The sequence below is a fragment of the Tupaia chinensis genome, unplaced genomic scaffold (assembly GCF_000334495.1).
Source record: "Tupaia chinensis unplaced genomic scaffold, TupChi_1.0 Scaffold147500_2, whole genome shotgun sequence".
Taxonomy (NCBI): Eukaryota; Metazoa; Chordata; class Mammalia; order Scandentia; family Tupaiidae; genus Tupaia; species Tupaia belangeri.
This window is the reverse complement of record NW_006207352.1, coordinates 496,657-522,176: the sequence shown is the minus strand read 5'-3', so window position 1 is coordinate 522,176 and position 25,520 is coordinate 496,657. Positions and strand designations below refer to the sequence as shown.

Genomic DNA, 25,520 nt, shown 5'->3' with positions numbered 1-25,520 from the left:
GCCGTGTTTGCCGCAGAACGGCGGCGCGGGGGGGCGGGCCCAGGCTCCTGCCGCCCCGGTTCCGGCGTCGCCCCCCACCCCGGGTTTGTAGGGCGGAGCCGGCGCCGCAGGCCCTGACCCCCTGTCCATGCAGCGACTCCGCAATGCCTGGAACGAAGGAGATCCAGGCACGTTTTTAAGAGATTTGTGTTTATCATTATTTTTAAATTTGAACAGAGAAACAAAAGCAAGCTGCCAGCTTTGAGTCTCGAACCGTGGTCAGCATGTGGGAGCCCAGCACCCTAACCCCGGCCACGTGCGGCCTCCAGACTCGTTTCTAACAGCACACGACACCTCGGTTATCAGAGCAAGCCGGGCGCTCCTGGATCCGCAGAGACTTCGCTGCCATGCCAGAGCCTGCACAGGAGGAAACCTGTATTTTATAAAGGAGACTCTTACATCAAGTCTGCAGTTCCGGAGCGCAGAGTCACTTTTTCCCAGCCAGAATGTGCCTGCCCTGTTGCTGGGGACAAAAATACTAGATGCAAATAGAGCCCAAGGCTGCTGTTGAAAGGTCACCGTGCCCACCAGCGTATTTCATCAGGGTGCCACTGGCACTCGCGGCTCAAGGGGCCGGCAGGTGCACCGTGGTTAAAGGTGCTGGACACCCACGTGGCCGGCCGGTGCGAGTCCTGGACCTGGTGGCCTGCTTTCTCACTTTCTGTCTCTCTCATGCTCCCTCTTTGGACAAATTAAATAAGTAAATAAAGTTAAATAAAATAGTTCTTTAAGAAAAAAAAAACTTGTGGTGTAACTGAAGAAAATTTGAAATCATTGATGAAGAAAAAATTTAGAACACTCACTTTCATAGCTTAAGCATTTGAAAACTTAAAACTCCTAAAATTGCTATCAGAGTGAGGATAAAGCAAGCAGAAATACTTAGGAGTGCTGTCAGACATTGTAGCACTGCAGTATAATGAAGTGTAGCAGCTGCTGCAAACCAATCTGCAATGGAGCCTTAAAGCAGTGTCCGACTGTGGACGTGGCACTGTCCTGTGGACTGGCAGTGTCCGACTGTGGACGTGGCAGTGTCCTACTGTGGACGTGGCACTGTCCTACTGTGGACTGGCAGTGTCCTACTGTGGAGTGGCAGTGTACTACTGTGGACGTGGCAGGGTCCTGTGGACGTGGCACTGTCCTACTGTGGAGTGGCAGTGTCCTACTGTGGACGTGGCAGTGTCCTGTGAGCACACTGACACATCGCTCCGAAACCAGGAGCCACATTTGGAGAAATATGTGCATCAGGCCAGCGCACTGCCAGTCGCACTGAAGAACCGCCTTTGTTTCAGTGGACTGGTCCCGAACCTGAGAGGAGAGCAGAGGAGGAGGACTGTGGGTGGCCACCCCCAGGGGCCTCTCTCTGTCTCTCCTGTGCCATGTTTCACCAGAGAGCAGTGCACCCTACAGCAACACACACACAGCAACAGCACGAACACGCTAGCAGGCGCCCACTCTGCTGGACGGCCCCGCTGGCTGCCCCCAGGTGTGTGCGCTTTGTCAGGGTGCAGCTGTGACCCCCCTCGGCTCCCACAGTCCTCCCTCTCCTGGCGGCCCTGCCAGACCCTGGCCCTGGCCCCTCGGCTTCCCTGGGGACGCACTGACACGCCCCGCGGGCCCGTCTTCCTCTGCTGCTCTGTCCCCGGTGCTTCTGTCTCGTGCTGGTCCTCAGGCCACCAGCCTCTTCGGTCAGACTCTGCTGACGGGGTGCCCATTCCAGTGCCATTCTCAGCCCTGCAGCCCAAGCGGGCTCGCATCACACCTTTCAATCCCTCCTCGTTGCGCTCACGTTTTCCTGGGAATCCTCGAGCTTGCGGAGCACACTTGAAGCAGCCGCTCCCAGCACCTGTCCTCCCTGGGGCCTGGGCCTGCCCCAGCTGCTGAGGAGCCCGCGATGCGTGTGAGTGCCAGCGTCCCGCTGAAGGCTGGGCTTGGTTCTGGCAGGTGTGACCTTCCTCGGGAACCAGACTGACCCTTCTGGAGCGTCTGTGACTTCGGGGTCGGTGAGGCCTTCCCTCTGGCTGGTCTGCACCCCATGTGGCCCTGGGAGGTTTCTGGCCTGGGGCTCCCCGGCAGTTCCTCCGGCTTCGTGGAATTCTGCCCAGACCCGGGCAGGACTCTGCAGCTCCCTCAGCCTCCCAGGGCTGGTCTCTGGCTGCGCACCGCTCTGTCCGACCCCCACTCCAAGGGAGCTGGGACACAGCAGGACCATCTGACCTGCCTCCCCCCGAAGGCATGGTCCAGAGGTGCCTGGAGCAGGCGCTTCATCCATTCTGTCCAGTTCCAGGTGTTTCTGTGGACAGGCAAGGCCACTGTCCCTCCCGCGTGGCTGGAAGCAGTAACCTCCGTGTATTAAAAATCATGTTAAAAGAGAAAGGATGCTGGGACCAGCAGGTGGCATGTGGCTACGTCGCTGACTCGACATAGCCCACTGAAGTCGACGTCTTGGACTCAGCAACTGGGAACACACCAGGCGTGTGTGCGTGCCCAGGATCCTGAGAGGAGAGGAGAGAAGGGATTTCGGCGTGGCCATCCCCCCAGGGAGTGATCTCTTGCTTTCTGTCTCTTACCTTTCCGGTGGGTGCATGCACCCTATAGCAAAAATCTCTTTAAAAAAAAAAAAAACTAAACTAAAAAGAGAAAGTATGTTTTCTGATTTTGTTAAGAGGCTTCAAAACAGACTGTAAATAGAATCAAAATCTCCTTTGGCCATCTTTTGACCATAAGACTTTCCCTGCCTGTTAACGTGGCCTTTTGCCCTATTAGGTTTTCTGCACTCTGCACCTCACCCCGTCCCTCCATCGCCATGAACACAGAGCAGTGCCGTGTGCTCAGAGGTGCTGTTCCTCACCGCAGGACAGCAGGTGGCCAGAGGGACTGGCAGTGGCCGTGGTGGTGACCACATGGGGCACAGCAGCCTGTCCCCTTCCCAGTCCCCTCACACCACACGGCTTTGGCAGGCGAGCTAGGAGCCCGCAGACGGGTGGGGCTGAGTGGGATCAGGCCAGTTCCGGCCCCAGGGGGAGTCACCTGGAGAGGGCCATGACTCCCGGGGGATGGCGTGGGGCCTTGGTGGGTTTCCTGTGGTTTGTTCAAGACGCTCACAAGGAGGCCCTCTCCACGCAGCAGCCCCTCTGGCTGAAGAGGGTCTGAGGACACCTCTGGTGCAGGACGAAAGCAGCGAAGCGTCTCGCGTTCACCACTGGGTCACGCACCCTGGGGAGGCCTTCCCCAGGCCCAGGAGACTGGGGTCACCGCCCCAAGGAGGTTGAGCCAAGGCTCACTGCACCTGTGTCCCTGGGGCCTGTCCCTTCCTGGCCTGGCTGCCATGGGGAGATGCCCATTCCCTGGCTCAGCCACGGCTCTGGGGCCAGCCAGCGTGGCGAGGACGCAGCATGCCTTGGCGAGTGGAGAGGAAGCGAGGCACCCAGCACCGTGGGGCGTGGCCTGGGGCAGTTGGTGCTGAGCGTTGGCCAGAGAGCGCCACACCTGCGGGGAAAGCTGTCCTGGGTGCCCGGGATGCACAGGGGTGGCCCTGTCCCACTTCTGACCGGAGGGCACCGTGACTGGGCCTGTAGGGTGAAGCCAGGAAAGAGGCAGTCCTGCTCAGGACCGGCCCCGGCCTTTGGGGTGAGGGGCTGGCCGGTCTCGTCCCCAGGCCACACTGCGGCCAGCCCCTTCAGGGCCAACTGGTCACCATCGACCTTAGGCCCTCCCAGCTATGGGGGCTCAGCGAGGATGAGCCTCGGTGGAGGTGGAGCGAGCTCAGGGGCTCCCCAGCTGACCTCCAGGAGGGCGTGGCCAAGGCTTGCCGCCTGCGTCGTGTCCACGGAGGAGCCACGAGGCCCTCGAGTCCCATCCTTCCAACTCAGCCGAGCGCAGTGGCGGTCCACGAACCAGGGCAGCTGAGAGACGTCCAGAAAGCTGATGAGCGCAGGTAGCCCCTTCCTCAGCAGCCATGTCGGCCTCGAGCTGTTTGGTAGTTACCCCTGCTTCCAGACAGCGCGTGAGAGCTGCCGTACGCGGTCTGTCGGGCTAAGACACTGCAGGTCAGTGAGCCCAAGCGCAGCCGCGGCTCAGCCCTCGTGTCCTCACGCACTCACCACGGCCAGCTGTCCTGGAGCGCCATGTGTACCACCGTGTCACCGCGCTCCACAGCAGCCTTTGCGTAGGGACTGACCGCCCGCCCTCCCCACATCGCTGCTTTTAATTTTTCATTAGAATTACCCATTTGATTTTATTACATTACGTTTTATTTATTTCTTTTAGCTTGCTATAGGCCACGTGCACTCACCAGAGAGAGATGGAGAGAGACAGAGAGAGGGGTAAGTGAGAGAACAAACCACCAGGTCCAGGACCCGAGCCACGGCTGGCTACCACCTGCTAGCCCCACAGTTCTCCATCCTTGCCTGTACGGTGCTTAGAGGTTACGGATATGGATATTCCTGGTTCCCAGTTCCGGGCACCCCCAGGGCACACTGGCCTCACGCCAACCTCCCGACCCCCTGCAGCCAGCTAGTGGCTGCACAGCACCTCCTGCCCCGCCCCACCCTGCCGGGATCGCTGCACCAAGGCTTGTACTCATGGGACCTGCTCGCCCGACTCCTGCTGTGGCCCCAGGGCCTTTTGTGACAGGTCACCCTTTGTCCCCGGCACCCTCAGGTCCCTCCACCGCTCGAGACCCGGCCCTGCCCCCGCATCCCCGCACCCCGGGCACAGGCACCGGCCTTCAAACGCAGTTTTTTTTTTTGCTCTGAACCGCAGCAGAACTGGGGCCGCCTTTTATCAGTGAAGGTGTGTCCAGCAAGTTCGAGTCCAACACATGTTCGCTGAAGATGGCCAGCAGCCCCGGGAGCCGCCTGGCAGACGCGCCTGGGGCGGCTAGGCACCCAGACGGCTCCCCGGGGCCGGGCTCATGTCTGGCCAGCCTGTGTGGCAAAGGCAGAGAGCTGCTGAGGGCTGGGCCGGCCTTGGCCAGGGCGGAGAGGAGTCGGATCGCGGCTGGGCTGAGCTGCAGGAGGCTCCCAGTTTTGGAGAGCGAGTCGGACTACAGGCACACGGCGGTCGGCCACGCAGAGAGGAGGAAGATCCCAGAGCAGGCTTCGGAGACCCGGGAGCCCCGCCTGCGTTCAGGGCTCTGCCTGAGCCGGGGGTCGCCTTGTGGCCGCCTGGAGTCCAGGCTCCACCGACTCCGTGGTGGTCACCCTCCAGTGAGGGACACACTGCGTTTGAAGGCCGTGTGTCCCTCAGCACCGTGGGAAGCCCAGGTGACAGGACGCACAGGCAGGATGGCGTTTATCCCAGGTTCCTTCTGTGGGGGGACAGTCTCGTCGATGCCGCCCTTGGGCCCCAGCGGCGCCCATCTGGAGCACCAGGGGCCCCGGGCAGAGCAAGTTCTTGCCCCCAGCCACTCGGGAGCGAGCGCCGGCCTCCAAGCACAGGCAGGCATGTCCTCGGCCCCACCACCCCTCTAAAGGCCGGTGCTGAGGGAAGAGCCGTCACGGGGTGGGACGCGGCAGCAGCGCAGGCCTGCTGGTCCAAGTCTCACCGCCGCCCTCGTGCCACCCCACCGTAGGCCGCACCCCTCTGCCCGCACAGGGAGGCAGACGCGGATGTTGCTTTGCCCAAGAGCGCAGGGCTGGCGAGGACGGGCTTCTGAGGATGCGGCTCCCATGGCCGGCGTGACCCACTCCGAGGAATGGCTCTGTCCCTGCGGCAAGAACCAAGGCCCCCGAATCGCCTGTCCCCAGGAGAAGAGCAAGCTCTCTGCGATGTGGCCCAGCGGCCCCACGGCATGCAGGCTGCCACATGTGCACCGTGAGGCCCGAGTGGCTGCAGATGCGAGCGAGCCCTCAGTGCTCACGGCCTCCTTCCACCAGGTCGGAGGGCGGGGGGATGAGGTCGCGGGGGTTCATCCTGGCCACCAGGCAGACGTCGTAGCTGTCGTGCATGAGGACGTCCACGGCCACCACGCTCCACTGGTTCTCCCACGGGTCCAGCTCCAGGATCTCCTTGGAGATAACCTCGTGGCGGTCTGAAAAGCAGAGGGAGGGGAGGACGCCGTTGGGCCTGGCGGCCGTCGCCACCGTGCTGAGCCCCTCCTCCCACCCCAAGGCTGAGAACACGGAAGCAGCAGAGCAGGCCGGCTGGCACGCACTGCTCGGGAGACGTGGCTCTCACATGGCGTCGGCGGTTCGATCCCTCCAGTCGGCCTGAAAGCCATCGGGCACGTACTCGGGCGCCAAGATGGACGGGCAGGAGGACGGGGGCTCGCGGTGTGGCCCGGTCCCCTCACTCTCACGCACACATGAGCTATCGCGCGAAGGGGGAGGGTTAAAGGGGGGCCGCCTCGGCCAGGGTCCCAGTTGGCGCCTCTTGCCCTCCGCTGGAAGGTAGCCCCAGTAAGAGCACCTGCCTCACGGGACCACGGGTCACATCATGACCACACATCACACGTGATGCCCTCGACGGGTCTGGCGCCCGCCACACGCTGGCTGTTCCCACTGCTGCTTTTGGAATAACCGCTGAGGGTCAGCGGCCCCGTCCCCACCACGAGACGCCGGGACAACAGGCAGACAGGCCTAGCTCCGTGGGGTCCCTGGCTGACCTGCAGAGACCCTGTGCTCTTCCTGTGGTTCCCACCTCCTCCTCCCATGCTGGGAAGGTCTAAGCGGGCACTTCCAACTTGAGTCTTACACAGGTGTCTCCTGTTCTCAGTGCCAGAAAGTGGGGGTGCACACCAGAACCCCCTCACCAGCCACCCCTTCTCCCTCGCTCCCTCCTGCTGGGACTTTGGGCATGTGTGCAGATGCGCCCGGCTCTCTTCAAGTTTCTGGGCTGGGATTCAAACCCCTGGCCACATGGGATCCAGCAGCCTTCACGCAGGGCGCCGGCCGGCCCGAAGTAGCACCCTGTCCCTGGTATGGACCTCGGCTGGCCGGTGAAGCCCACGCGTGCTCGCTCGTGGTCTCTCTCTACGCTGACTATAGGGCACATGCACTCACCAGAGACAGAGGCGTGGCGGGGGGTAAGACATCGCCTCCAGGGGAGGGCCGTGCTGCAGTCCCCTCTCCAGTCTCCTCTCAGGATCTTGGGCATGCACGCACACACCACCAGCCAGGTTTTCAAGCTGCCAGGCCCGGGACTCGAAGTGCAGAGTTGGCCAGCACTTTAAGCACCATGCCACCTGCTGGCCTGTGCCCCACATGGTAGGTCTTCCTTCCTTCACTCCCAGCCCCCTGTGCCGCTGTATTCAATGCATCTCTGTGGACAGTGCCGAGTGGCTGTGGTTTCCTGAGCCACGGGACACTTATCTCGTGTGACTACACCACACACGATGACTGCAGCCCACACGAGGGGAGGGTGTGGGCCTTCCAGGAAAAGCCCTGACAATGGTGCTGGGCTGGGCTGGGCAGCTTTAGTGGCTACAGCTGACATACTCGTGTCTGTCTCTAGGGCAAGCGCACAGGTCCTATAGCAAAACTCTGTCTTTAAAAATACAAGAAGAGACCAGCAGGTGGCATAATATCCATAAAGGGACATTTGCATTTAGTTCTATTTTATTATTTCTTTTTCGGTTTCTCCTTTCATGCTTTTTTTTTTCCCTCTGGAGAGGTTTTTGCTATAGGGCGCGTGCGCTCGCCAGACAGACAGAGAGAGACAGAGAGACAGAGAGACAGAAAGCGAGAAATCACCCCCAGGGCGGATGGTCACGCCGCAATCCCTTCTCCTCCATTCTCCTCTTGGGATCTGGACATGCATGTACAAGCACTTGGCGTGAGTTTAAGCCACCGGGTCCGGGACGCAAACCGCGGTCGACTACGTGGGAGTCCAGCGACATAGCCATTACGCTAACTGCTGGTCCTTTCATATCTTCTTTTCCAATTATTTGAGTATTTTTAGTATTTCATTTAATTAACCTTGAGTCTCTGACTGCGCCTGTTCCTACACTTTCCCAGGAGAAGCCCGAGGAGCACGGCACACACCTGGCTCGGCTAGAGCGGGGTGGCTGCATTTGGACACAGCCTTGCTGTGCTGCGAGCCCCTGCCTCAGCCTGGGTGGCCCGGCCTCGGCCGCCCAAGCCAGCTCCCTCTGGCAGGCCTGGCCACGTCGCCCGCTATGCGCCCTGCCGCTGTCCTGCTCTGCCTCCTGGTGTCTGGGACGGAGGACGTGCACTGGCACACCTCCTGGTACACTTCTCTGCAGAGGACGCACGCACCTGCCAGAGAGGCAGGATGGGGACGCCCCTCTCGAGCTTGGCCACGCTGCAGTCCCTCCTCCCTCTCCATCCTGGCGGGGCTGGGCATGCATATGCACCTGGTGGGTCTTTCGGCTGGGACAACATGGCAGAGATGGCGAGTGTCCCGTCAGCCTGCCCCTCTGTGACTGCTGTTCCAGGACAGCAGCCCCATCTGACGCTCGGCCTGGGGACTCTCAGCCCACGAGGGGCCAGGTGGCAGCCGAGCGTCAACACCTCCAGTGCCCCACCTTTCGGGAGGGACAGCGTGGCCTGTTGTGCGCTGACGCGTTGTCAGGGGCTGGCTCCCCCCTGCCTTCCGTGGGCACGGCCTACTGCAGGCCCTCTGCTGGGACTGGGGACATGCACGTGAATGTACACGCTCTCCAAGCCACCATGGGCAGGATTTGAGCCCTGGGGCGTGGTGGTCTGCTGCACACTACGGGGCTGACCCTCCGGCGTGGCTGCTCCCCACTTACTATGGCGGCGTCCGCAGACCTCCCTGAGAACGGGGCATCCCTGCCATGGTGGGGTTGGCAGGGGCTGGCATGCTGCAGCATGAAAAATCCGCTGGTGGGCTGTCTCTTTCTGTCTCTCTATCTCTGTCTCTCTCTGTTTCTCTTTCTGTCTCTCTCATGGAAGACTTAAATATATACACTTTTTTTTTAGAGGTTTTTACTTTAGGGCATATGTGCTCATGGGGGGCCGGGGGGACAGAGGCGTAAGAGAGAGAGTGAGAAATCGGGACCAGCAGGTGGCGTGGTGGTAAAGGCGCTGGACACCCCACACGGCCGACCACGGTTCAAGTCCTGGGCCTGGCGGCTTTCTCTCTCTCTCTCTCTGTCTGTCTCTGGTCAAATTAAAATAAAATGAACAAAGAAATAAAATTTAAAACAAAAAAAAGAAAGAAAGAAATCAACCCCTTGTGGGGGGTGGCCACACCACAAGCCCCTCTCCATTCTCCTGGGATCCTGGACACACATGCACATGTATCCAGCGTGATTTTAAGCCACTGGGTCCAAAATTCAAACCATGGGTGGCCCTGTGGGAGTCCAGTGACATAACTGCTACACTATCCCCTGGCCCTATACGAATAAACTTAAAGAAAAGTTTAAGATGTGAAGATTTCTTTTAAAATGTTGATACTCAGCTCCGCCCTAAATATCCTAACTTACTCTGTCGGTGTGGAGAGAGTTTAGTCTACTGGTTAAAGAGAGACTTGGCAGCCAGACTACGTAGGTTTGAGAGCCATAGTCAACGGTAACCCTGTCAGGTGGCTTCAGTGTCCCCACCCACAACATAAGGGTATTCACGGTACCCGCCTTGCAGACCGTCCGGTGCTCAGAGCCACGCCCGGCCAGGTGGTTGCCGGCTGCCAGCCGGGCCTGTGTGCCAGTGCGAGAGCCCATTCTCGAGCCCTCACAGCCTCTCCCCTTCCCAACAGCTCATCTTCAGCCTCTCCAGCACGGAGACTGGTCTGCAGGCTGGCCTGGGGCGGACTCGGCAGAACTTCCTGCTGGGCAGACGGGGAAGCGGTGCTCTTCCCGGTCCTGGGTGCAGGAGGAAAGGTCCGGAGGGGATGAGGCAGGGGTGAGCACACTGGCGGGTGCTCTGGGAGTCAGCCAGGGAGATGGTATAGGCCCCCATGGGTCGATGCAGAGCCCGGGCCCACGTGGACAGCCAGCACGGGGCGGGACGAACACACACAGGCCCTTGCACCCTCCACCTGCCTGCGGCCGCCCCGGAGTCCTGGGAGGGAAGGGGGCTACAGATTGCAGAGGGGTGTGTGAAGGGCTGTGTAGGGGTGTGGTGAGGTCCTGGTGTGGAACTGGGGGAGTCCAAAGCGCAGAGACAGAGGCAGAGCCCAGAAAGGAGGTTTAACTGCATCTCAGGAGCCAGCAGCCGAAGTGGGCCTGGCAGCCCCTCCTGCAGGGACACACCACACCCTGGGGCGATGCATGGCTCGTCCTGGCCGTCACCAAGCTGCCACCGTCCAAGCCCGCAGGTCCCTGCAGGCAGTCCCATGTGCAGGCATGCACAGGAATCTCCCCAGGTTCCGGGCCCAGAGGCCGTCCCGCTGTGCTCCTACGGCGGGGACAGGTCTCTGCCACTCAGCGCCACAGCCACCGTCGCGGTCTCAGGAGCCGCCTCCCGCCTGCTCCACTCAGAGCTCGCCTCCAGCCCTCCCACAGGCAGGCGGCTGGTCTCCTCATCAGGGTCAAACACGAACCCTGACCACCGCAGGGGACCAGCTCTGCCCGTCCCTGACGACAGCGTCAGGGAGCCAGGCCACAGTCACAGCCAGCCTTCCACACGAGGGAGCTGTGCACCGTCCCTCGACCACCCCGTCCCGGGCAGCCCGTGCGCCCTCCCTGGCCTCCGCACTGTCCCTCCCGGCGCTGCTGCCGCCCTGTCCTGCAGCAGGTCTTCACGACCCGTTTTTGTTTCAGCAGCCGCAGGTTCACAGACTGGAGCCGCACCGTGTACCGGTACTCCTGGCTCCCGGCCACTGCTTTCCCCCGGCTCCGGCTGACTCCCGGCCCCGAGCTCCGGCCCCCCTCACTTCTCGCGTGCAGGTGGGGCCTTCGTCCCCCAGCCCAGGTCTGCCTGCCTCGTTCCCACTGTCCCGGCATCATGGCGGTTTGGCCGGCATGGTACTGGAGCCCACCCCCGCGGCATTCTCGCCACGAGCACCGTCCGCTGGTAGCTGCCTGGCCCCTCCACGGCCGGCTGGCTGTTCTCCCCGGGGTGGCTTAGTCTGCTGCCATCCACTGCTCTCCTCCACGTCTAACTCTCAAGCTCTGAGGTCGCTCTTCCCCGTCTGTGTGGGCGCCCCAGGCTTCCTCCACATCCCCCAGGTTCCCTGCTCTCTCTGTGGGTCCCTGGCCGACACTTCCTCTGTTTACACATTTGTTTGTTTTTACTGCCGGAGGGCACGTGTGCTCGACAGAGACAGACAGAGAGACAGGGAGGGTGAGGGAGACAGCACCCTTTGGTGGGGCAGTCCCTCCCCCTAGGTCTCCTTGCCAGGGTATGGCACATGCACACATGCCGTGCATTTCAGCCCCGGGGCTAGGACTAGAATCTTGGGTGGCCATGTGGGGTCCGCCTCCGTTACCCCCTGGACTACGGGGCCAGCCCTGCATGTTCTTTTTTTTAGGTTTTTGCCATATGGTTCATGTGCTCACCAGAGAGAGGAAGAGAGGGAAGCGAGAGGTCACTCCTGGGGGACGGCCACACTGCAACCCCTTCCCCTCCTCCTTCCGGGGTCTTGGGCACGGGCACACGCACAAGCACACGCGTCTGGCATGTCTCTCAAGCTGCTGTGGAGCTGCCACGTGGGAAGCAGCGCCCTGACCACCCCACCTAAGGTGTCTTCTGTTTCTCTGGGGTCACCTTATGCTCGCTGTGCCCTGTTTTAGTTCTACAGTAGGTGCATGTGCTGCTGGAGAGACAGACAGAGAAGGAAGGTGAAAAGTCCCTTCCTGCAGGGGTGGCCACACTGCGACCCCTTCTGCACTCTCCTCCCAGGATTTTGGCCACACATGCGCACACCGGGGGCCTGGACTCCATCCACACAGTCGGCCATGTGCTGCCCAGCCACTGTAACCTCCATGCCACCAGGTGGCCCTCTTGAGAGTTCCTTTTTCCCACCTTCTTGAGATGGGTGCTTATTTATTTTATTTTCATTTCTTAATGTCTTCTAATATATACACATGAGGCTATAAACTTTGTCTTTTCTTTTTTTTTTTTCAGAGAAATTTTTGCTATAGAGAGCTCACCAGGGAGGCAGAGAGAGACAGAGAGTGAGAAATCGCCCCCCGCGGACAACGGCCATGCCACAATCCCTCCTCCTCTTGGGATTTTGGGCACACACATGTGCCTGGCGTGAGTCTTAAGCCACTGGGTCTGGGACTTGAACCACGGTCGACTGCGTGGGTGTCCAGCCACACACCCGTTATGCCGTCTGCTGGTCCCAGGGCTTCCTCGACGCTTCGCAGTGCGTACTCCCGTTGCGACCAATGAACTCCGGAGCCCCGTGCACCGCAGTGACACGGCCTCCCGTCACAAGGCGAGAGGTACCAGGGACAGCGAGGCCGAGTGGCGAGTGTGCGCACCCGGCCGGCCTCGGCACCACGCCCGGCGACCTCCTCCACACGGAAGCGGTGCAGCAAACGCCTTCTGAGGGCAAGGTCCTTGACCAGCCCGACGGGCAAGGCCCCTGGGGCCCTGTCACCTGCTTCCGTCTGCTCTCCCACAGTCCTGCCATTCGGACGTCGCCCTCTCCCACGTCCGCCCACACTCACCGCCACGCACCGAGCCTCTGCCACGTCCATCTAGCAGCAGCCTGTGGGCGTGGCTACAGACACGGACACCTGGGTCCAGAGGCTGGGGCAGTCGCCCAAGGTCCCCGCGTGGAAAAGCCAGGCTCCCACCGTGCTCACGGGGCTCTCAGAACACATGGTGAGGGCAGTCAGGGCCAGACCCACCCTGAGGGGTGACGGACAGTTAGGCCGGACAAGTACCTGCCCCGTGGAATCCCCCGCAGACGTAGAGCTTCCCGTCCACAGCACCCGCGTTGGTGGAATTGGTCCGAAGCGAGAGCAGGGGACTGGGCATGGGTGGGCCCTCTCGCCAGAAGTCCCCATCTGGGTTGTAGATCTCCACCTCGTCCAGGCATTTTCGAACCTGGCCCCGGTCTCGACCTACACAGCCAATTCCACCTGCAGAGAACGACACGTACAGAGGTGAGGGGGAGCAAACCAACCGCGCACCGTGCCGGTGTGCAGCCTGGGACGTGGCCCCTGGCCCGTGCTGCCTGGAGGTCATCCCCAGTAGCGGGGCAGCAGTGGTCTGAGGAGCCCACAGCCAGGCAGCAGGTCCCTGCCCCTGTGCCTGTGCTCAGCCAAGGCCGGCTCCGCGTGGGTGGGCGTTCCACGTACGCAGCGGCAGCCCTGGAGCACCCGACCTGAGGACTCCAGGTGAGTGGGGCCTGCCTGGCAGCTGCTGTCCCTCCGTCCCTCGTCACTGCAGGTCGGCCGCTCCCTCCTCCTCCGTGGCCCAACCAGGAAGGGCTACTTCTCGGTCAGTTTCAGGAGGATTCACACCCCGCCTCCGACGCACAGGTCAGCAGCAGCTGTGCGGGGCTGCTCACGACCGACGTGCTGTTACGGCAGGCGTTTGGGAAGAGGGCGAGGCGTGCCTCCTGCCCTAAGGACTTATCAGGGTCTAAGGGGCCACGTGTGCCGACAGAGAGGACGTGACGATGGCGTCTCAGGAGAGACGCAGGTGAGATGCACGGGCCCACACACTTCAACCACCACAGAAACGGCACTTACAGAGCCCACCTCAACTGCACCCTCCATGGGAAAGCTACGGAAGAGTCTCCACTGCACCCTAATGAGAACGCGGGCAGCCGCTGGGAGGGCGGGGGAGGGAGTGGCTCCCACGGGGCTGCCGTGTGGTCTGAGTCCCAGACTCAGCAGCTTGGAAAGACATGTGCGTGCGTCCCAAATCCCGACAGGAGGGAGTAAAGGAGGAGAAGGCACTGCTGTGTGGCCACCCCTCCACCGTGACACACGCAACCTCTGGCAAAACTGGAAACGAAACAAAACACAAACAGAAAACCCACTTTATACTCATCTTTTCTGTTCTCCCGCCTAAGTCCCACAATGAAAGGGCTTAAAGATCAGGGCTGGTATTTTTTTTTTTTTAATAGGGCACGTGCACTTGCCAGAAAGACATAGAGAGACAGAGAGACAGAAAGTGAGAAATCACCCCCCAGGGGGGATAGCCACACTGCAATCCCTTCTCCTCCACTCTCCTCTCGGGATCTTGGGCATGCACACACACACGCGCCTCGCGTGAGTTTAAGCCACCGGGTCCAGGACTTGAACCACAGTCGGCTACATGGGAGGCCAGCGACATAGCCATTACACCAATGGCTGGTCCCAGGGCTGGTGTTTTTCAAGCTGTTGGGTCTAGGATTCAAACTGTGACCGGCCACGTGTGCTGACTCCCTCCATACAGAACTTAACTGCAGTGGGGCTGGGCCCAACACGCATCTCCACGAACTTTCTGAAGGCATGGCGTGCACCGCTCACACAGTCCTCACGCTTCCTCCACCCGCGGGTCGCAGTCACTGTGTCCCCTCCCTGGGACCCTGCATCCCTGGACTGCCATTCTCAATGCTGTGCCCTGCCCCAGCGGAGCAGCACCGACGTTCCACATCCAGGCTGAATGAGTGGCCCAGAGGTGGCACGTGTCTGTCCATCCATGGCTCTGTCTGTCCTGGCGGGTGCTGTCAGCTCACTGTGGGCAGCAGCTGCCTCTGTGCAGCGGGAGCGCACACGGGGACACCCAGAGCCCCCTCCGTGCAGCCGGGGCACACGCGGGGACAGCCAGCACTGCTGCATCCAGAGCTTGGTGTGTGAGGCAGTGTCTCATGCTGGGCCCACGCCAGGCACAGCAGGTGGACAGGACGGCAGACAGGAGGCCTTTTCCCTCCTTGCTGACGGGGCCTGGCCATTTCCTGCCCAGTACATGCCCAGAGACGGAGGCTGTAAAGGAAGCACCTGCTGCTCTCCTTCCCATCCGCCTGGGTAAAGAACCCGGCTCGCTCTGTGCCAAGTCTGAGCAGCAGGGTCTCCGGGGGATGCCGGCCGCAGTCACCGGCACAGCTCTGCTGCCCACGGCTCCCCTTTCAAGGCCAGGCCATGGGAGTGAGGGGTTTCTCAGCCTAACGGGAAGTGGGATTTCCAATCTGTGGGGCAAGAAGGCCTTAAGTAAAGGGCTTTTATCCACAGCGTTGGACCAGCAACCACCACTAAGGTTGCTGCCCACGGCTCCCCTTTCAAGGCCAGGCCATGGGAGTGAGGGGTTTCTCAGCCTAACGGGAAGTGGGATTTCCAATCTGTGGGGCAAGAAGGCCTTAAGTAAAGGGCTTTTATCCACAGCAACCAGCACTAAGGTTCCTGGGCTGGTCTGGGAGCTCACAGGTTAGGGGACTCACCAGGAGTTGGGCTGGGGGACATCCTGAACCCAATCCAAAAGTGTCACCGCAAAGACCCTAAGGAAACTCCCTCAGCAGGTCAGTGTGTGGTGGTTACCGTGGCCAGGTCCCACGTGGCTCTGTGATTCCAGTCTCGGACTCAGCCGCTTGAAAAACATGCCGGGCGTGTGCGTGCGTGCCAAGATCCAGGAAGGGGAGGAGTGGAAAAGGACTGAAGCAGGACCGGTCCCCAGCAGGAAGGCTTCGGGAACATGAGGCCTGGAAGAAGCGCTGTGACTCTCCTGCTTCCTGGAGCACTGCCGCTCTGTCCAAGTCCCCCTCACTGGAACATCTGGTCCTCGCTGCACAGAACGTCCCCTAGAATGCGAGCTGTTGGGGGCTGGCAGACAGCTCCCAGGCTGCACTTGAGGGGTGACGCGGTCCTCACTGCGCCCTGTGGCTGCCTGCACCTCGCCCCTCGCACGAGCAGTCCTGTGGGCACACTCTGATGGCAGCAGCCTTCCTGAGCATGACCCGAGGGTGAGTCTTGATGAGACAAACACCGAAGCAAAGCCTGGTCTTTACGAGTCAGGCAGCGTCGGCTGGAGACCCCGACGAGAGCTCGAGCAGTCGCACACCTGCGGCAATGCCACGAGATGCCCCAGCTCTAATGCGAGCGTGGGTTTCCTTTATGCAGACACAGACCAGTGGGCAGAACCACCTTTGCAAGTCACAGCACAGGGGCCACGAACACTGAACAGATGCCCTGGGGCTTTCGATGGGGTGGGAGAAAGAGGAAACGTCTTCCTGGTTTCCAAAAGGAGAATGCCTCCCTCTTCTTGTTCTTACGGGCTCTCCCCTCAGGGGGCTCGGCAGCTAGCCCCTCTCCCACCAGGGCCTGGGGAGCTGGCCCCGGACAGGGGAGCAGCGCCTGTGAGTGTCCTCCCAGGGCCCTGGCCCAGTGGCCTATGCAGCTCCCCAGGGCTCTGTCCACACCAGGAGTGGGACTCTGTAACAGGTCAGAGTTGCCTGCACTGCCAACCACCTATGAGAGAGGCGCACACGTGCATGTGTACACACACACACACACACACACACACACTCTTACTGCTGTGGGCATCCAACTGACACAGAAGGAGCCCGGCCTTCTGGAAACAGACAGACTGAGGTTCCCAACCCTGTCAGCACAGACGGACAACCTGGGTCACTAATCTTTGTAAGCCTGCTTTCTCGTGTGCATGCTCAGAAAATATCCATTTATGAACCACTGCGAGTATTACAGCGTTAGATACCCAGGTGAAGGAGAGGGTGAGGAGGCGCACAGTCTGCCGTGCACCAAGCACCGAGCAGCACCGGGGCTTGCCCTGTCACCCTCAGGCACGGTGTCAGCTAGTGCGGCCAGGGTCAGAGGCTCTTCTGTCTCCTTACGGTTTGAGCCATAGGTTGTGTGTGTTCACCAGAGAGAGACAGAGAGAAGGAAATCATCCCCGGGGCCATGGCCACGCTGCAATACCTTGTCTCCATCCTCCTTCTGGGACTTTGGGCACGCACGTACACGTGCCAGCACTGTGTTCAGGCTGCCAAGGCCAGGACCGGAACCAGGGTAGGCCATGTGGGAGTCCCACACCTTGACCACACCACCTGCTGGCCCCTCAGGATGTGCTCAAGGACACCGTGTGACCGCGGCGCCTGCTGAAACGTCTCGCCCGCTGACCCTTGCTCGGCAGGCTGCCATCCCTCCCCGCTGGCTCCCTGATGTGCACAGACTGCCCCGAAAGGTCCCTGAGGCTGGAGAGAGGTGCAGAAGCCAAGGGCGGAGAAGCACGGAGGGCTTCTCCCTGTCCCCAAAGTCGGACCTGGTCATCAGCCTGGAGAGGAAGCCACTGCCAGAGCAGCACGAGGTGGAGAAGGGTTTGCACCCATAGCCCGCAGGAGCAGAGTGGCCCGGTCAGACGCACTGGCCGCTAACGCAGTGCTGTGGCCACTCGCGCCGAGCCATCAGCCCTGATGGTCCCACCCTCTCTTCGAATCCCAGACTTGGAGACAGAAGCCCTAGAATACACAGACCTGGCTTCTGGCCACATTCTAGTCTGAGTCGGAGGCTCCTGGGTGTCACAGACCTTCAGGGGCAGACATCAAGTCCCTGCCTGTGACCAGTCCTGCAGAAGGGCTGAGGGGTGCAGAGGCCCAGCCACTCCGGCCTGCTTCACTGCTTCCATGACGCGACCCTGCAACTACGTTTTAAAAAGGGCCAGAGGGCACTGTGCACTAGAGAGGGATGGAGAGGGAGAAGCACCCCAGGAGGGCATGGTCACACGGCAGTCCCTCCTCCATGTTCACATCCTGTTAGGACTTGGGGCACACACACACACATCTGGTGTCTTTTAAAAGCCAGTGGGGCCAAGATTCGAACCACAGTTGGCCACGTGGGACCTGACTGCCTTAGCCACTGGCTCTGGGCGTCTCCCACCCCCAGCTAGTAATCAAATAGAGTCCACAGCTGAAAAGTGGTAGGCTCACGAATGACCCTCCAGGCAAGGGGTACATCTTCACGTCTCTGAGGTGTGAGCATAAGGTCTTCCTGCAAAAGGGTGCTGGTTGGTTTCACTAAACAGGTATTACACACGTGGCCCAGTCACGGTGCCGTGTGTGGTGGGGTGCCAGGGTGCTGTGGAGCCAGATGGGAGGCCAGGGCTCAGCCCCAGGTGGACCTGGTGGGAACGGGGCAGGGGCAAGGATGCAGCGCTCAGGGGCTGCTCTCTAGCTCAGACGGCCACGTCCCACGTCTAGTCCATGATCCCGCCAAGAACGTCGTATCCGGCCCTGAGTACAGCCCAGTGACTGCCCACCCCAGAGCTGCCTCAGACCCACATACTCGGACCTTGCCCAGGTGGGGCCAGCAGCCTGCCATTTCAGTAAGCACCCTGGTAAATGGAGACACACTTACGGTCTTAAAAACATGCCTGGGATTTATCAAAAGAAAGTGGCAACACCTCACCACCAGGACACTCGACCCTCTCACCCTCTAGCCCCGCACTAATGCGATCTCTGGCGGGCACTTACTAGCGCTGAACCTCTTACGTACCTTCCCCCCCACTGCCCTCCCCTGGGGCAGCCTGGGGCAGCCTGGGATGGGTACATTGGCTTCTCTCTAGACAGGGACGCTACGGTCCCTCCGTAAGAAAATCCCCCGCAGGCATGGGGCTCTGGTGACCGCTGTGGCATCTCACACAGTGGAAGATGGGACAGGTTCCAGAGGACAGCGCGGCCTCAGCCTCGGTCAGCACAACTGGCCTGGCCTGGCCGCTCTCGCCAGCCAGCCCCAGGCCTTCAGAAGGGAGGGGCGAGTAGGGCGAGTAGGGCAAGGCCGCCCCCGGACAGTGTGAGTATGACACGAGGGCGGCAGCAGGCAGACCAGGGTCGCACTGCCATGCGGGGTGCCGTGCTGTGCCCAAAATCCTAGGAGGAGAATGGAGAAGAAGGGATTGCAGCGTGGCCATCCCCCGAGGGGTGATTTCTCACCTTCCCTCACTATCTTGGGTGAGCACATGCGCCCTTATGGCAAAAACCTTAAAAACAAACAAACAAACAAAAATCCAAAACATGGCTTGGGACCAGCAGATGCTGTAGCAGTTGGACTCCCACACGGCTGACCCCGGTTTGAGTCCTGGCCCCGGTGGCTTAAAACTCATACCAGGAGTATGTGCATGCATACCCAAAATCCCGAGAGGAGAATGGAGGAGAAAGAGGAGTCTGGTGTGGTCATTCCCCCGGGGCTGATTTCTCACTCCCTACTTCTCTGCCTCTGTCTCTCCAGTGAGTGCACGCGCCCTATAGCAAAAATCTAAAACCAACCAACCAACCGCATGACTCAGGACAGCCACAAGTTGCCACAGTGTGGTGCTCCACAGTGCCGAGTCCACACAGCGGTCCCAGGGTCCTGTCATGTGAGGGGACCTTGGTTCCCTCTGGAGGCGGGTCATGATGGAGACCCTCCTGGGCAGAAGTGGGGGGAAGACAGGGTGCCTGTCTTTCTCTGCCTCTCTCTCCTGGAAGAACTCAATCAGTAAATTTAACAAAATGCCCTCCCATCTGGCCTGTCCCCAGGGGTCCCTGGGCTCTGCCAGGAAGCACACTGAGCCCTCCCTATACTTCTGCACACAGTTACGTTCCAGAGAAAACACGAGGAGACAGCCCAGGAGCTCAGCTGCGTTTAAGCCCTGTGTTTTCAGGGAGGGGCTCGAGCTGCCTGTTGAAGTGACGCCAGCTCACGGAGGAGGTGCGGCTCACGGCCGCCTTTCTGGGGTGGCTGACCCAGGGCCTCCCTGTGAGTGACGAGCAGGTAAGCTGCAGTCCAGTCCTGGCTTGGTCTCCACTTTCATGTTAAGGAGGCAATTTATAGACTTCCAGGAGAAAACGATCCCACAAATGACTACCATGCCCCTTGGCTAGGTGGCCATAATCTCAGAAGCTGTTTTCATCTGAATTCAAATTATCCCCGGAGTCTGTGATAACGGCTCTCGAATTGGGGCTGCACAGTTTCCGAGAGGCCCACCCTCAGTCTTGCACCCCCCGCCCCCAGGCTTGGTGGCACCGCCTCCAGCAGTTGCGGGGAGCTTCCGTCCTCTGTGCCCGGGAAGGTGCGCATCTGCAAGGCCCTTCCAGGCTCCTGGCATGGAGGCGCCCACGGGGGAAGATGGGACAGGTTCCAGAGGACAGCGCGGCCTCAGCCTCGGTCAGCACAACTGGCCTGGCCTGGCCGCTCTCGCCAGCCAGCCCCAGGCCTTCAGAAGGGAGGGGCGAGTAGGGCGAGTAGGGCAAGGCCGCCCCCGGACAGTGTGAGTATGACACGAGGGCGGCAGCAGGCAGACCAGGGTCGCACTGCCATGCGGGGTGCCGTGCTGTGCCCAAAATCCTAGGAGGAGAATGGAGAAGAAGGGATTGCAGCGTGGCCATCCCCCGAGGGGTGATTTCTCACCTCACTATCTTGATCCCCCGAGGGGTGATTTCTCACCTTCCCTCACTATCTTGGGTGAGCACATGCGCCCTTATGGCAAAAACCTTAAAAACAAACAAACAAACAAAAATCCAAAACATGGCTTGGGACCAGCAGATGCTGTAGCAGTTGGACTCCCACACGGCTGACCCCGGTTTGAGTCCTGGCCCCGGTGGCTTAAAACTCATACCAGGAGTATGTGCATGCATACCCAAAATCCCGAGAGGAGAATGGAGGAGAAAGAGGAGTCTGGTGTGGTCATTCCCCCGGGGCTGATTTCTCACTCCCTACTTCTCTGCCTCTGTCTCTCCAGTGAGTGCACGCGCCCTATAGCAAAAATCTAAAACCAACCAACCAACCGCATGACTCAGGACAGCCACAAGTTGCCACAGTGTGGTGCTCCACAGTGCCGAGTCCACACAGCGGTCCCAGGGTCCTGTCATGTGAGGGGACCTTGGTTCCCTCTGGAGGCGGGTCATGATGGAGACCCTCCTGGGCAGAAGTGGGGGGAAGACAGGGTGCCTGTCTTTCTCTGCCTCTCTCTCCTGGAAGAACTCAATCAGTAAATTTAACAAAATGCCCTCCCATCTGGCCTGTCCCCAGGGGTCCCTGGGCTCTGCCAGGAAGCACACTGAGCCCTCCCTATACTTCTGCACACAGTTACGTTCCAGAGAAAACACGAGGAGACAGCCCAGGAGCTCAGCTGCGTTTAAGCCCTGTGTTTTCAGGGAGGGGCTCGAGCTGCCTGTTGAAGTGACGCCAGCTCACGGAGGAGGTGCGGCTCACGGCCGCCTTTCTGGGGTGGCTGACCCAGGGCCTCCCTGTGAGTGACGAGCAGGTAAGCTGCAGTCCAGTCCTGGCTTGGTCTCCACTTTCATGTTAAGGAGGCAATTTATAGACTTCCAGGAGAAAACGATCCCACAAATGACTACCATGCCCCTTGGCTAGGTGGCCATAATCTCAGAAGCTGTTTTCATCTGAATTCAAATTATCCCCGGAGTCTGTGATAACGGCTCTCGAATTGGGGCTGCACAGTTTCCGAGAGGCCCACCCTCAGTCTTGCACCCCCCGCCCCCAGGCTTGGTGGCACCGCCTCCAGCAGTTGCGGGGAGCTTCCGTCCTCTGTGCCCGGGAAGGTGCGCATCTGCAAGGCCCTTCCAGGCTCCTGGCATGGAGGCGTGTCCTGACCCATGCCGCAAGGCCAGTGTGTGTGGATGGCGAGGCACCGGCTGTTCGCAGCGGAAGGGAGTGAAGACGGAGGGACGCAGGGCTCCGGCCGCTCGGTGCGCCTCAGCTGGCGCCCCTTCCCTTCTTCGCCCACACGTGCCGGGAGACAGTCACCCAGCACGGTCGGTCTTACGAGCCAGAAGCCTGTCCAAGTCATGCCGGGAGCCTCTCCTGCCATGCTGTCACGGTAGACCCGTGGTCAGATGCAAGTGGGACAAAGGCCACGTGGAAAACCACCTTGTTAAAGGTGCAGGGAGCAGACCGCAGGGCTGGACGGGGAGGCACCCTTCTAGGCTGCTCTGGCCCGAGGCAGTTGCCACTTGTGGGCCAGGACGAGCACTGGGTCTGCACAGACAGGGCCTGCAGTGATGAGAAACCAGCGAGGCCTGGAGGCCACGGCTGAGCGACAGCCTGGAAGCTAGAGGGCCCACTCCGTGGAGCACACAGGCCAGGTTTCCTTTCCAAACTCGCGGGCTACTGGGGAGTCGGGGATCCTGGGCCAAACACGTGCTGGCCGCAGAGCTCGCACGGTCCATGGGAACTGAGGGAGGCAGGCGCGGGGCATGGCCGCAGACGCACCTGGACTCCCCTCGAGGCTTCCCAGGTGTGAAAGCCGTTCAGGGAGGCTACAGAGCCAAGCCAGGAAGCTCTGCGGCAGAGCGTCATCTCAGGGTCTTCAGGGCAGAGGGACTGGGGTAGCAGGTCTCAGACCGCAGTCCAGGAGGACCACACCCAGGAGCGTCCCGTGCCCAGCCAGGTAGGCCCACGGGCACGGGACGCATACAGTGGTGTCTCAACGCCCGCACGCCCGCAGCCAGGCCTCATCCACACTGAACGACTGTCACCCTCGCTGGACTTGGGACAGGCTCTTCAGAGCGTGCCCTGGTTCACGGCTGTGGCCTCCGTGGCTTCCCTGGGCGTCCCCTGCCTTGCCCTCATGAAGCACCTGGGTCCCTGAACACACTCCCACCTGCACAGTGGTGCCTCCAGCCTGTACCTGTGCACTCCCAAGTGGACCTCAGGGGCCTGCCCCAACCATGCACCAGACAAGGCCCAGCCACTCTGTCCCACGTGCAGCCTGCCATGGCCCTGGCCCCCGCGGGTACGCCTCACCCCGGCGGACGGTGCTCACCTGTGATATACCCAGGTTAGAGGGCACAGTGAGAGTCACGCTGGGGTGCCATGACACAGCCCTCCTCCTCCGGGATTCTCGGCATGCACACACACACATCCGGCATGTTTCTGAAGCTGCTGGGTCCAGGACTCACACCGCAGTCGGCCATGTGGGACCCGGCCACCTCGACCCCCAGTTTTAACACAGTTAGGACGCCAGCCCTTGACCCGACTGGGTGTCTATAGGAGGCAACCCATCATGGCTCCGGTGTGGTCTCTTCTGGCCTTGTGACAGCACAGGGTTAAAACAAGGTGTATCTGGAGTCTCTCCTAACTGAGGTAGTCGTAAATTATGTCACACGAAGACCTCGTTCTTTCTTTCCTTTTTTTAAGGTCTTAGGCACAGAGCGCATGTGCTCGCTGGAGAGAGAGGGAGGTGAGGATTCGCCCCACAGAGGGGGATGGCCGTGCCGCAGTCCCTTGTCCTCCATTCTCCTCTCGGGATTCTGGGCACACACACATGCCCAGTGTGATTTTCGAGATACAGGGTCCAGGACTCAAACTGCAATTGAACATGTGAGAGTCGAGTGCCTTAACCACCACTCCACCTTCTGACCCCAACGTTCTCATTCTTACAAAGCAGTAATGAACCGTAGAGAGCATTAGTGCTATACAAAGAGCCAAGACAAAGGGCCTGTCTTCAGTAAAAGAAAAAGTTATCTCCCACCAAGCGCTCGGCTGCTTCCCTCTTAGTCCGCGTCCTCCTCATGTCTTCACTACCTACCATCTTCCTGGTTTTGCCGTTAGTCACCGAGGCAGGTGGGAGGAAGTAACGAAATGGCATGTCACAGTCAGCCGTCTCCTGCCCTCAGTCCCTGCCCCCTCCTGACGGGAGGGAAAGGTGATGGGGCGACGCTGGGAAGGCGTGTATTGGGTTGTCATGACGTCATGACGCATTTTCACACAGAAAAGCACACGGGGACTCTTCCGACGACCCGGTGTCTAGACAGCAAAGGAGCTAACGGCGTCGGTACCGGAGACCCGGCCGTGAAGGGCGGGGAGTCAGGGTGCTCCAGAGCCCTTGCACTCTTCAGTGGCACTGAGCTGGCGCTGGTGAGGACCAGCCCTGCTGAGCAACACGGGGCCACACATTTCTCCTTTTCTCTTTTGGAGAGATTTTCACTGTAGGACGCGTGCGCTCGCCAGACAGACAGAGAGAGACATAGAGACAGAAAGCGAGAAATCACCCCCCAGGGTGGATGGCCACGCCACAATCCCTTCTCCTCCCTTCTCCTCTCGGGATCTTAGGCATGCATGCACACACGCCTGGTGGGAATTTAAGCCACTGGGGCCGGGACTCGAACGGCAGTTGCCTACATGGGAGTCCAGCGACATAGCCACTGCGCCAACTGCTGGTCCCAAGGCCACACTTTTTTTTTTGGGGGGGGGGAGATTTTCACTATAGGGCGCGTGTGCTCGCCAGACAGACAGAGAGAGACATAGAGACAGAAAGCGAGAAATCACCCCCCAGGGTGGATGGCCACGCCACAATCCCTTCTCCTCCATTCTCCTCTCGGGATCTTGGGCACGCACGCACACGTGCCCGGCGTGAGTTTAAGCCACCGGGTCCAGGACGCAAACTGCGGTCGACTACGTGGGAGTCCAGCGACATAGCCATTACGCTAACTGCTGGTTCCTGAGGCCACACATTTTTAAGAGAAGAAAAAAATGCTTTCAGATGAAAGTCACACAGTAACACCGCTATAAAAGCGTGGTGGGTCATTTTGCACTTTCCCATGGTGGCCCTCCCCATAGCACCGACAGCCGGTGGCCACTGACAGTGGTCACTGCCATCCTCCCGTCTCCAAGCACAGTCACACGCCATGTGACGTGTCAGTCAATGCCAAGCACGTCTGTGACGGTGGCCTTGAGACCACAAGTGTGCAGGAGGCTGCCACATCCAGGTCCGTGGAAGCACGCCATGACAGTCCACGGAGACAGAACTGCCTCGCGGTGCACCTCTCGGATGTTAAGTGGCACGTGACGGTGTTAGTGGTAGGACCAGGGAGGGGTGTACCACTGCTGTTTCTGCACTCCAAGGTGCCTGGAAATGTGAAGAAGTTTTGTTTCCAATAAGCCCATGGACTCCCACCCGCTCTTATCTGTGCCTAGGAAACAGACGGTACTCCGCAGCAGTGGAGGTATCTGAATGGGGACAGAGGGGAAGGGAGGACACTTCATTTCAGAGGCAGCTGCTGAGAAAAGCAAGAGCAGTCCCACTGCTAGCGAGCTCTTACCCAGGACGTAGACCTCACTGCTGACCACGGCGGTGCTGAAGCGGTACCTGGAGAACTTCATGGGCGCCCGCTCTCTCCACTGGTCTCGGCCGGGGTCGTACTCGAACAGCCTGTTGCTTAGTCGATCAGGTTCTTCGTCAGGAAGGTCCACCTGTGTGAAATGCGACCACCGACACAGTAACGTGCTGTTTAGAGGTCTGAGGGTGTGGGCACGGTTCACAGCGGACAGCCGAGGCCAGTGGGGGTGAACTGCGGCAGCTTGCCTCTCAAGCACGCTGAGTCCCATGACACTGGCTGCACCGAGAGGTCTACAGATAGAGCGGGGGCGCTGGGTTACAGCCATCTGCGAGCTCAGCAGTGAGGCACGGCAGCTTTTTAAAAAAGAAACCACCACGAAGCTTTAAAAATGAAACCAGGTTCTCCTGAACAGTATTTACAGTATAATTCTATTTGACCAAATTTTGGTAGATTTTATATTTGTGAGAACCTACTTTCATTAATTTATAAGAATATACATTTTAAATGTTTTTTTTTTTAAATCCATACAAAGTTGCAAAAACACTTTAGTGTTATAGTAATCTGAGTTTTTTGTTTTTTTTTTTTTTTTGGAGAGGTTTTTCCAT

General features: G+C 59.9%; 2 protein-coding genes across 5 annotated transcripts in view; both read right to left on the bottom strand.

The window, feature by feature from the left end:
* Positions 1–4,234, bottom strand: part of SEC61A1 (SEC61 translocon subunit alpha 1) — a 16,840-nt gene extending 12,606 nt beyond the window's left edge. The window contains exons 1-3 of the mRNA XM_006169832.3: positions 4,140–4,234; positions 1,826–2,228; positions 1,203–1,344 (exon numbers count right to left, since the gene is read on the bottom strand). Of these exons, the coding sequence (XP_006169894.1) occupies positions 1,203–1,344; positions 1,826–2,228; positions 4,140–4,234 (640 nt within the window). The remainder of the gene's footprint in view (positions 1–1,202; positions 1,345–1,825; positions 2,229–4,139) is intronic.
* Positions 4,235–5,868: 1,634 nt separating this feature from the next.
* The window catches only part of KBTBD12 (kelch repeat and BTB domain containing 12), a 28,363-nt gene continuing 8,711 nt past the window's right edge, over positions 5,869–25,520 (bottom strand). For 3 of the 4 annotated variants that reach the window (XM_027768806.1, XM_006169810.3, XM_006169813.3), the window contains 3 exons: positions 24,898–25,048; positions 12,800–12,997; positions 5,869–6,070 (listed from right to left, as the gene is read on the bottom strand). In XM_027768806.1, the coding sequence (XP_027624607.1) occupies positions 5,889–6,070; positions 12,800–12,997; positions 24,898–25,048 (531 nt within the window). In that variant the 3' untranslated portion in view covers positions 5,869–5,888. The remainder of the gene's footprint in view (positions 6,071–12,799; positions 12,998–24,897; positions 25,049–25,520) is intronic. The other variant, XM_027768807.1, reaches the window with a different exon arrangement.